We start from the raw sequence: 12,483 nt of genomic DNA, 5'->3' as shown, positions 1-12,483 counted from the left end.
CTGTGTGTCAGTTCCAATGCTGGGAGAACTAGCACTGTTGCTCCAGCCCCTGTCTGTCTGGATCCATGTCTTTTGGAAAATGATGATGTACTGAGTCTGTGTGCCTTCAGTGTACATATGGAGTCGGTCCGAGATAATCAACAGTGCGTGGTGCGATGATGGATGTAGTCGGGCTGGTCCAAGATTGGAGGGGGGATGGCAGCTCGGTTTAATTTCACTCAAGATTCGGAGAAGCACATTGTGGATAATAAGCCTGAAGAGACACATGATCTATTTTAATTGGCAGTCTTTTCTACAGGAGGGCCTGCCAACAACAGTTACACTGCATCTGCTCTTGAGACTGAGCACAAGGGAATATGCTGTGATGGCTTCCTCTCCCATTTTCCCAATTTCCCATTTTCCACTTTCTCGAGACATAAACAGGTGAATAATGAGATGTCAGTTGGAGTAGCTCGGTTAGATTTTTACACACTCTCGTGTAGACTACAGCACTATTTCATTTGGAACATAGGTCAAGCATCAGGAGTCCTTATGGTGTTGGTCTCTTTGATCCCCTAACCTTTGGTACCTCACAAACAGCCTCTGTAGCCATATTTCACAAGGGTAAGCATGCACTCTCTCTCTCTCTCTCTCTCACACACACACACACACACACACACACACACACACACACACACACACACACACACACACACACACACAGACACACACACACACACACACACACACACGCACACATACTCTCTCTGTCTCTCGCTTACCCACAGGACATATATATATATATATATGCTCAACCCTGTCATACCTTCTAAGTGCAGCCCTCTCTTCTGTAGACCTAGCCCTAATTAAAGCTTCCTATGGGCTTCAGTATCTAGAGCATCAAATGAGATCACATCTCTGGTGGTCCGCTTGCCAGAGAGGAAGTGAGGGGAGAGAAGGAACAGGGAGGGAGACAGAAGCATCAGAGAGGAAGAATGAAAATGAGAAGGAGGTTGGGCAGCATGGCTTAAACGTCAGTGACAGTGGGGGAGATATATCGGCTATAATTCATTTGACAAAGACTACTTGAAAGTCCAAAAGTCTGTGCCCTGCGGACAGCTCAGAAAGAACAACCTGCTGCTTTCTCTTCTAAAACCCTCACTTGATCTTCATTTCTTTCCCCCCCTAAAGTCCTGTGAGTCTCATTTCTCGAGCTGCAGAGGGGGAGGGAATTACCATAAGGAGACTTCCATTTGTGTGAAATTGTCTCCCTTTTATCCCAGGATTGAATCGGCTTGTAATTAACACACTCATAATACGGAATATGCTGGGGTCTTATTACTGGCGAACGAGCTCGATCGCCCGGGAATATCGACACCAGGAGAAATGAAATGAGAAGAGCCAGAGCTCCTCAGAGAGGCGGTGAACAGCGAGAGGGAGCATTGTTTTTGTGAGAGGTGTTTTTTCTCAATTTTCACCTGGAAAATGTCTTGGGAATAACAAGCCCCTGACACTCTGTGTGCGTGTGTGTATGAGTATACATGTGTGTGTGTGTGTGTATGTCTGAGTGTGTGTGTGTGTGTGTGTGTGTGTGTCTGTCGGTGTGTCAGTGTGTGTGTGTGTGTGTGTGTGTGTGTGTGTGTGTGTGTGCGTGTATGCGTGCGTGTGTGTGTGTGTGTGTGTGGGATTGTGTGTGTGTGTGTGTGTGTGTGATGACGTGTTGAAATGCAGCTTTCTCACGGATCATCAGACATGCAGATAGGATGAGAGCCCCCTGGAGTATGGGTTCTTATGTGAGCAGGGATCCCATGAGGAGGTGAAGCCCATAGATGGTTAGCTGATAAATGGTCTGTGTCGGGGGGAGGGCTGAACCGTCCTGAAAGCAGGAGGAGAGGAGAGCCTGACAGATAGGTGCCAGAGAGAGACAAATGGGCCCATTTTGAGCGGCACACTCGCTGGACCTTGAGCCATGCACTGCACATCTTAATATGATTGGGGTGAAGAAAATTCAGCATGGGAATGATTATCTGGGCCTTTTGGGGTCTTTCAGCTGTGGTTATGAAAATGCAAGTTCTCTTTCTCTCTCTCTCTCTCTCGCTCTCTCACACACACACACACACTCACACACACACACACACACACACACACAAACTTATGCGTGCATGTGTGTCGGTAACGTATCACCACTGTCTACACATCATCACACTCATGGGAACATACACACATTCATATCCACACATGCTCTCCAGTTTTCATTTCTTGTAGAAAATTACAGTAATAACGCATCAGCGACTCCCCACTGGTAGGCAAGCAACACAGCATGGGGCCCTAGAAATACCAAGAGTGTGAATAACACTGAGCATTGGTACTTTCCTACTGGGAAAGTTGCTGTCGCTTTGAGTAGAGGTTGCCTGCATTGGCTGTTGAACTGAAGACTGTGTTCCTATTTAACCAATGAGCTTTTCTGCCTGCCTGACGTTTTGGTGACCTGTGTACATTTTATGTGGACCTGGACGTTGGATGAACATCTTGAGATCAGCACCTATGGTCCATGTTGTTTTGCAGTGTATGCACCTATGGTTGACTTATAATCCACCCCTTTATTGAGCGGATAGCTGATGGCTATGAGCACCTAGCACATGAGTTGTCTTTAGGTACAGGCATGACATTGTTTACTGTGTTGTTGCGGTACCATGTTTCTGTGTTAGAACCCTAACCCTGTGAAATGAAATGAAATTTTATTTATATAGCGCCAAAACAATACAATTGTCTCTAGGCCCAGGGCTAGGGCAAGTGGATCAGAGAAAAAACTGCCATAGCAATAAATTCATCATCCCACCATTTAAACCTATGCTTTTGCCCCCTGTGACACCATTCACTTTTAAAGGTTTTAGATGTGATTTCTAATATTTGTTTCTATGTCTCTCATCTGTAGGGTTGTGTTCCAGTTCTGGCACATTCATCACGTCTGGGAAAAGAAGACAGCGGCGGGTGAAGGAGGTGACTATGTGGAAAAACTGTGTCAGTCAACACCGTAAGCTGCCAGGAATCATAGAAGCATGGGGACTCTGCTAGACACCATGTTGATCCCGCTGCTGTGAGAACAAGCGAATCTGCTCCAATTTTTTCCAGACCTCACCCTCCTCTCGAACCACCAAGTTCCTCCCCACTCCTTCTCCCTGTCACCTCAACTTTCCCCCCTTCTCTGCTCTATTTCTTTTTTCAGAAGAAACCCATTTCCTTTCCCATCATGCATAGCAGGTGGTGTGCCCCCTCTGCCTTCCCCTGCACCTTCCTCTTTCTCCTCCCGGCCTTCTTTCTCCTCCCGGCATCAGTGCAGGGTGACTGCTGGCTCATCGAGGGGGAGAAAGGTTATGTGTGGCTGGCAATCTGCAGCCAAAATCAGCCTCCTTACGAGACCATCCCGCAGCACATCAACAACACGGTGCACGACCTGCGGCTGAACGAGAACAAGCTGAAGGCCGTGTTCTTCACCTCGCTGAGCCGCTTCACCAACCTCACCGACCTCAATCTCACCAAGAACGAGATCTCCTACATCGAGGATGGCGCTTTTGCTGCGCAGGCCAACCTGCAGGTGTTGCAGCTGGGCTACAACAAGATGACCAACGTCACTGAGGGGATGATGAGGGGCCTGGGCCGCATGCAGTGCCTCTTCCTCCAGCACAACCTGATTGAGGTCATCTCCACCAACGCCTTCTGGGAGTGCCCGAGCCTCAGCAGCATCGACCTGTCCTCCAACAAGCTGGCGCGCCTGGACCCCTCCACCTTCACCGTACTCAATCGGCTCATGGTGTGCGAGCTGGCGGGGAACCCTTTCCATTGCGGCTGCGAGCTCTACGGCTTCCTCACCTGGTTGGAGGCCTTCAACAACGTCACCCACACCTACGACCGGCTGCAGTGCGAGTCGCCCCGGGAGCTGTACAACTACCCCCTGCTCAGCCCCCTACCGGGCCACGGGCGCAACGCGAGGAACATGCTGTCGTCAATCTGCCGGGACGGGGTGTTCATCCCTGGGATGACGTCCCTCCCCCCAGACCCCGACTCCTCTGGCATGGGGCCGGACTTTATGGACCGTGTCGGGCTGTACCCGCAGCCCACGACGTCGTCTTCCTCCATGGACGCACTCGGTCCCAGCCTCAAGCTGCGCCATGTGTCCTTCTCAACAGCCTCCCTCCTGGTGATGATCCCCAAGCCGTTCAGCAAAATGTACATTCTGGTGCAGTACAATCACACGTACGTGTCCGATGTCATGAACCTGAACAAAAAGAAGGAGATCATCACTCTGAACAAGCTGAAGTCTCACACGAACTACACTTTCTGTGTGGCGTCCATCCGCAACTCGCAGCGCTACAACCACACCTGTTTGAGCTTTGCCACACCCGTGCCAGAGGACGTGCCCCCCACACCGTCCACCACCACCCACTACATCGTGACCATCGTGGGCTGCCTCTTCGGGATGGTGATCATCCTCGGCCTGGTCTACTACTGCCTGCGGAAACGTCGGATGGCAGAGGAAAAAGAAAAGTCCATCTGCGTCAAGAAGACCATTCTGGAAATGAGGTACGGCCCCGAGGCGGCCGCGGCAGTTGCCAACGACCCCTCAGGGGTGCAGAAGCTCCACGAACAGGCCCACCACCAGCACCACCACAGCAAGATGCCCATGTCCTCCTCCTCCAGCTCGGGCATGCTGCACGGCTCGGGCAACACCAGCTCCTCGCGCCTCTCCACCATTCCCCAGGTGGAGAAGATGGCCACGGCCTTCTCTGAGGCATTGGGCAGCAGCAAGGGGAACTACATGGATGTGAGGACCTTTGGGGGTGGGGACGACAGGTGCCGAGATGGGAAGGGGGGCCAATGTTTGAGGGAGCAGGACCTCCGTCAGGATGACGGGAGCGACCTGGGGGACGACTCGGATGACGACGGCCGGGGCTCCACCTCGGAGATCTCCACCATCGCCATGGAGGTGGACAAAGTCAACCAGATCATCAACAACTGCATCGACGCGCTCAAGCTTGACTCTGCCGCGGTGGCAGCCGCCTCAAACACGGCCACCATGGCCTCTGTAAACCCCACCTCCTCTCCACCCACGTGCACCTCCTCCCTGACGAAAGGACTCATCCCCCACTCCCCAGGAATAACGGAAAACTGCCACAGGGTGCCGTCCCCTAAAATCCCTCCGCCACCTCCGCTGCCTTTTCCAGGCTCCATGGTCGAGAGGCCAGGGATCACAGGCGGAGGCTTCATGTCGCCCCCTTACCGCCCGCCTCCCCCCGCCAGCGCTGTACGGCCCATTCAGAGACAGATGAGTGCAGATGCTGCCATGATAGTTGGCGCTGGAATGAAGTATTCCGGCTTGTCCTGCGGAGTATCCGGCAAAGGTGGCCGCGTCTACAGCCTTGATGTCCCTGAGCCCCGAAGCCCAGACCCCTGCCAGTACCAAGATAAGGGCAGCCCTATTGGTTGTGGGGAGCCCTTGGAGAGGCTTCCTCTGGTGGGGCCCGGGAGTGGGGGTGGTGGGTACAACATGGATGGTGCTGGCATGGATGGAATAGCCATGCAGCAGCAGCACCTGGAGGCGCACCCGGACTACCACTGCTCGGAGCACCGTCACTCAGTCCCAGCGCTCTACTACGAGGGCTTGCAAGATTCCCCGGCCCAGAGGGCCTCCTTCCTGAAGCCCCTCTCGCGCTCCAAGAGGGACGCTACCTCGTACTCGCAGCTCTCACCACGCCACCAGAACTACGAGGGGTACTCCTCCAGCCCCGAGTACTCGACAGAGAACACGCTCCGGATATGGGAACGCTTCCGCCCGTACCGGAAAGGCCCACGCGACGAATCGTGCTACGTCACAGCTGGCAACGCCCTTCGCAAGAAAGTCCAGTTCGCCAAGGGGGAAGATCTCCACGACATCCTTGACTACTGGAAGGGTGTCTCTGCACAGCAGAAGCTGTGAGGTGAGGAGCATCAAGGTCTGGTCAATATAAACAAGGTTGTGTTTGACAGGGTCTGGAGTTCGTTTTGATTGATCGGTTTGTGCCTTGAATCATACAGCAGAGAAAGAAAGAGGAAACCAAAGACCAAATGGTTTTATAGTTGATGAGTCCAAATCGGGATCAGGCCTTTCACTAACGTTCGTCAGTGCTTATTTTTAGAATAAGGAGCAGAGACCAACTCCTTACCAAATTCAGTGCACAGTTCATGATATAATTAAGCTTGCTACATGCTCATGAGTGGTGCTTCAGCCCTTATTCAGACAGAGAGGGATAGGCAGAGTTGCTCTGTCCACCCACACACTCCATGTGGCATGTGGAGAGCTGCCCTAGTTTGCCAGCCCGTGCTGGAAGATATTTGATCATTCATGCCGTCAAGAGTCATGTCATCCGCTTGCACACACAAGAGACTCTGCACAGTTTGCTTTTTTACGTTTTGGTAGTCAATATCAGGAAAAAACGACAGACAAAATAAAGTTGATTTAAAGAGTTTAAAGGTATAAATGAAATCACCTTACTAAGCTATGCTTTAAGTTGAGGTGTAAATAATATTTGTGAGCGATCATTTGCACCAACATCAGCAATGACCTCTAAATGTCTGGAGCCTTTCAACCGCCTGGCCGTCAGTGCTCTTTTGAAGTGCTGAATTCCTATCATTCAGCCAGGGATGTGAAGAAACAGTAGCAGTATGAGAAATAGAATCTGACCTTCTTCACTTTCCATATACTTACTGGTAGATTTGTTGAAGGAAACCACCCCACTGGGTGTTGCCCACATTAACCCATTCAGTATTGACAAACTACTAGTACTCTTAAATATCAAAGGTATTATTTTGTAATGTTTGGTGATGAATTGCACTGTCAACATCCTTTTAACTTATCTTTTTATTCATTACCTAACAAACAATCAACATGAGCACACATTAAGCCGTGTTTAATGCTATGGTTAATGGTTTATTGACGTTAACTACTGCATTTAATATTAGTTAATCAAAACCCCAGTGTGAAGCATTACTCTTGAGTATCGAGTGTACGCAAATGACAGCTTGTCTGTATGAATGCAAGTATCTATGGAGGTGGATGAGCTGATCAGAACCCCTTGAGTTCTCATTTGTATGAAAGACGACCAGTTGTTTATTCCAACACTGACCTTACTAAAGGTGTAGCTCTTTGGCTACCATAATCCATAGAGCTGGATTACTGATACTGTAACGAAATGCACAGACGATAACAGTATTCCGCCGCTGCATGGTCATGTGCATTTCGCGTACACACGGCATGCCTGAATAATCCACATCAATGCTAAATCCTGCCCTTAACCTCTCTGCCTGGTGCACTGAATGTGTTAATCCCTAAGGGCTCATTGCGGCGGTTGTCTGAGGTAAATTAGCATGTGGCCTCTGCAGATCAACTCTGTAAGAGCTCCAGGCCTGCCATATAACACACCTCTGCAAAAAAAGACTGGGTATTTATTCAAGGTTGTCACTTACGATTAGATTCCACTTTCACCTAGGTAACAAGAGAATGCCCTTTGCTATTCATGTTCTGTAAAAAGAGGGTTTATTCCTACCATGGAACTGGAACCAACATTTAGATACTAGCATTGCATCGAGTGTAACTGTTAACATTAATACTTCACCCAGTCATAGTTCCAGGTATACATCACCCTGTGTTCTTCCTTCGCCCTGGTCAAATTGCTTGTACCAGCCTGATGCAGTTTTACCCTGGATTTTCTGAAAAGTTCACTGACTCATCTGGGGGCAGTGCAACAAATAAATCCTGTGGAGGCTACTTCATTTATGCTTTTCATATCTGTCAGAACGAGATGTCCTCAAGCATGCGCATAAGATAAAAGCCTCTCTTAAGCAGATAACTACCTGTCTGGGCCGTTTCTGAGCATCATGTCCAGTTACCACTGTTTTGAGGCTTGCTGCGCTGATATGCTGATCTGACCCCCGCTTAGAAAAACTCTGGTCTCTGCTCCCTACGTGTTTAAAAAAGCCAGACATGCTAATAGTCCACACAGCCTCTTACAGGGACAAACTTAAATCTCCCCTGAAAGATAAGTTCTTCGCTTCGTTTACTTGCTAATTAGTTTGATCTTCTATTTATGTGGCCTTGATCTCCTCAAGGCATGCAGTTGCAAATGTGGTGTTTATGGGCTAGCTCTGCTGCAAAGTGTTGATTAAGACGTGTTCACTGAATGCCAAACTGTCTAATCGCTCGACTTCTCAATTCAATGCAGCAGTCATCCCACACTGCCTGCTGGTCTTTGGTCTCCATGGTGTTGGTCCGTGATGCCTAAGAAGGGCTCTGATTGGCTGTTGGCTCCAGAATCCCTCTGCCTGGTGACAGTGAGATCACATGCAGAAAAACAAGACTTTTTATGGACTATCTATGTACGAAGAAGACAAACCACCACAGTAGACACTATTCCCTTTGGAGAGCTGTGCGTCTTCCTTTCTGGAGGAAGCAATCACAAGCAAAAGACTGGATTAGGGGGTATATCAGAGAAAATCACTTTTCTGACCAACTGCAAGATGTAACATTACCCAAGAGGGGTACTGCTACCGGAGGCTTACTGTGACAAAACCCCACTAGCAATCATAGGAATGCAACAGTAGGGATCCATCCATGACTGCCATTCATACAGACAATGTTTCTTTTTTTTAACAATAAACTTGTCAGGCATGGAGGGTGATGAAAGTGTCTTCCTTTTCTTAGCAACCGGAAGTTGATGAACAAAAATCTGTCTACGCCTCTGTACAAAACGATTGCCCGCTATTATGAAGACCCAGTTTTAAAACTAAGAGAAATGTTGTATAGAGGACCATTGTTGAATCCCGTAACAGTGTGCCAGGATGGGGATTTTGATATGAGTAGTTATTCCTTTTTAAGATGTTTTTTTTTGTTCTGTTCTTTTTCAGAGGAGCAAAAGACTGCAGCCCTGTAAAGTGCTCTCCTCTTCAAGGACACTGTGTTATAAAAATAACGTTTTCTGAATGTTTACATGCTCTTCAATCAATATGTTCTTGCAAACTGAATAGACAGAAAACAGCCTTGGACATTTGATGCTGATGTTTCCCCCTTTCCCAGCCTCTCGTCCATTAGCATGACTGTGAAAGGTCTAATTAGTATTCCAGGCTAATTATCCCCTTTCTTTTTTTCTTTTTTTTTTTGGCCATCTCCAATTTTATACATGGACGGCGCGTCTTCACATTTCCATGCATGTCTATTATGGCCCATTGATGCTAATCTTTGTAATTTGTGGTCTTTTTAAGAAATATTTTTATGTACTAAGAAATGTGTACAGGAAGTGTATAAATGTTGCTGTAAGATGACTTAAGATGATCTCACTCCAGCCTAACCTGATTTCTATATTAAGTATATAGGAAGACAATAAATGGACCATCGTCATATCATTGTGCCCTGTGGCTGCGTTAGATATCGCTAAAACTAAATGAACTGCCAGTTTGGCTGTTGTGGTCATGCTCTGCTTCAAGCATCAATATGACTGTGACTGTACAGTAAAGCGTCCATCTGATTACACCAATAATCTCTCCATCCCAACAACCATAACAGAAGCAAATCAAAAAAGAAGAGACAGACTTTCTGGAGGAACTCCACAGATTATTCTAAGTGGCTCGTGGGTGCTGGTGCAAAGGGTGTCGCATGTTGAGTAGTGCTCGGGCCTTATAAGTGCGAGGCTCTGACTTTGCTGGGGGGAGGCAGTGGAATGATCCATAGCAGCACCAAGGTGGGACATTAAGCAGTCAGCTCTCTGCCATTTTACAAAACGCTGAGAGTGGATTACTTTCCAACCTAAGATCTTTATTTCCTGTATTAACAGCCCTCACATTTAGACTAAAATACAGATGCCCTTTAGCTGTGTTTTTTTTTTTTTTTTTTTTTCAAGTTTCACAGCATGTCCGTGTGTCAGTCTTGCAGCTGAAAAGTGTCTCTGGTTTAGAAGCGGAGCATTAATATTTCAGGCTGCTGATTTAAGCGCTTTTTCCAAACCAAGGCTAAGAGTATCCTGTTGGACTTCTCAGCGTGATGAATGTGCACGGTTCCTGCCACGAAAGCCCCCTGCCCGACGGTAACCACCATCAGCGCTGCGCCAGGGCGGGTTGAGCTTCGGCTCAGCATGTACAACTCTGAGGCCGCGTCTCCTCTGCTTTGCTCTAGCCCGAGCTAAAAGCACCTCTAAATAGCATGGGGAGAGAGTCAAAAGAAAGTAGAGTAAATAAATATGTAACGAAATAACAAGGGGGAGAATCAGGAGCCAAAAACGCCACAGCAGTCAAGATAATTGCACCTCTTTCATGAGGCTTGTAAGCTCTTTTCTTCTGAACTCTCGGTTCAGAGTGACACTCAGACATGTTTTTCATTCAATATTTTGGGGCGCAGTTTTTCTGTCTTCCACTGCTGTCCTTCAGCGGTGTTCTCGCAATTCAACAATTCTGTCCTTTTGTCTGAAAACACAGAGAGGAGCTGAAAGAGGGCAGGCAGGGCGGGGAGAGTTAGAGTGTGTGTGTGTGTGTGTGTGTGTGTGTGTGTGTGTGTGTGTGTGTGTGTGTGTGTGTGTGTGTGTGTGTGTGTGTGTGTGTGTGTGTGTGTGTGTGTGTGTGTGTGTGTGTGTGTGTGTGTGTGTGTGTGTGTGTGTGTGTGTGTGTGTGTGTGTGTGTGTGTGTGTGTGTGTGTGTGTGGAGGACACACAATGGAGAGTCTTTTTAGCGAAGAGGCCAGACTGAAAGATCCAATCAGGCAGCAGCGAGGCAATGGAGGGACGGGAGCGACACACACACGCACACACACACACACACACACACACACAAACACACACACACACACACACACACACACACACACACACACAGGCCTGGAGGCTTTAATAACCTAATTGAGGCTTAAATCGTTTTAGCTGCCCATGATGGAGAGGAGGGACATTTATGCCATGGAGTGGACAGACCACACACACACACACACACACACACACACACACATATACGAAGAAATGTGGGGTGTAGGTGGTGGAACAGTAAACAAGATTTAGTTGGAGGCAGCAGGCTTTTGGGAAAGCTAAAAGGTAAACATTTTAGTCTATTGATGTGAACGGACATGGACAGGTGAACAGGTTAAAACAGTGACACAACGTGAGAGAGAGAGAAAGAACGAGAATGGAGATGGGTAGAAAAGAGACGGGGTGATAATAAACGGTGTCAGAAGCACCTCTCTGAAGGAGGGCAAGGCCACCCATCTGATTGAAGTCACCATCGTCACGTTGGTCCAACAGAGAGCAGAAGTGCTTAGGCGAGTGTGAAAAAGAGGAAAAGAGAGCCACACCACGGCTCCCCTGAGAATCAACCTCTCAAATTTCCCACAGATTGCCTTGCCTGAAAGTGGGGGCCTCATTCCTGCCTCTGCCTCTCCCTCCATCAGCCTCCATCCAGAGCACCACTCGCCACCCTTATCAGCCTTGTCCAAATTAACTGCCAGCAAAAGAGACTTAACCCCGGCCCTAATATCACACACAAGTACCGCTGCAGCGCAACGACTCTCTGTCTCTGATGATGCAGCTTCCAAAGCAACAGATGTTTTTTTTTTTTTCTCTTTTGGTTCATTTGGTGTGAATCTTCAACACTGAATTGCAGTACAGTGCAGAGCAGAGAATTCAGCTGACTTTATGATTATGAGGATTTTAATATTTGATAGAAATGCAGGGAAATCTTGACCACATGGATGGAAGTAATATTCCTAATAGGTGTGTCTGCAAATGCTTAGACCGGACCAGAGGATCTTTCTCCTGGAAGCTCTCAGCCTGTTGACTGAGAGATGAATATGGTTTTGCTTTTCACTGAACATAAAATAAATCAAGTTAAGGCACATTTTTAGTTTGAAGACCTAGGAGGTTGGTGACATTTTTTGTTAGAGTTGTTACGTATGTCCGGTTAAATTGAGATGATGTGTGTTTTCAAACATACAAGCAGAAAGTTGTGACTGAACTTGTGACACCACGCACCGTCGTTCATTGAGAAGGAGAGCACTGCAAGAGCCTTAACATGACCCCAAACATGGCTCAGGAATGTCATGACAATGCATTTTTCATAAAATAACTGGAGGGTAATCTGTTTTGTTTTGGTTTTTTTTCCCCTACAATGTGAGCAACACTGACATATTCAGAATCCTCTTCAAAAGAAGTGGCAACGGACGATAAATAATTAATGATTTAAAAAAAGAAAAGTAATCTGTGAATTTTGTATACTGAGATGAAAAAAAATGAAATTGATGTTTTATAATGAGCTTGATCTCTCTACGTTTATCTTTTGTTGTTGTTTTTGTTTTCTACTGGGGAGGGGGAGACATGTGTGCGCACTGGGTTGATCCTCGGTATGGGGACTTTGGAGAATGGAGTCCAAAAAAAACAAATGTTATATTTGCATGATTTCATGTATTTTCTGAGAGAAGAATTGTACCATTGTGAATATTGAGTG

The 12,483-nt window shown here is 47.6% G+C and overlaps 1 protein-coding gene across 2 annotated transcripts in view; it reads left to right on the top strand.

Annotated features, from left to right (window-relative positions):
• LOC105892194 (protein phosphatase 1 regulatory subunit 29) overlaps positions 1-9,408 on the top strand; it is a 44,409-nt gene extending 35,001 nt beyond the window's left edge. The window contains exons 2-3 of one of the 2 annotated variants that reach the window (XM_031561427.1): positions 2,915-5,954; positions 8,238-9,408. In XM_031561427.1, the coding sequence (XP_031417287.1) occupies positions 3,230-5,953 (2,724 nt within the window). In that variant the 5' untranslated portion in view covers positions 2,915-3,229 and the 3' untranslated portion in view covers position 5,954; positions 8,238-9,408. Of the gene's footprint in view, positions 1-2,914; positions 5,955-8,234 lie in introns of both variants that reach the window. The other variant, XM_031561379.1, reaches the window with a different exon arrangement.
• Positions 9,409-12,483: the final 3,075 nt, after the last annotated feature.

The sequence above is a fragment of the Clupea harengus genome, chromosome 1 (genome assembly GCF_900700415.2).
Source record: "Clupea harengus chromosome 1, Ch_v2.0.2, whole genome shotgun sequence".
NCBI classification, from domain to species: Eukaryota; Metazoa; Chordata; class Actinopteri; order Clupeiformes; family Clupeidae; genus Clupea; species Clupea harengus.
The sequence above is the reverse complement of the archived record's forward strand: the minus strand, read 5'-3'. Positions and strand labels throughout refer to the sequence as shown.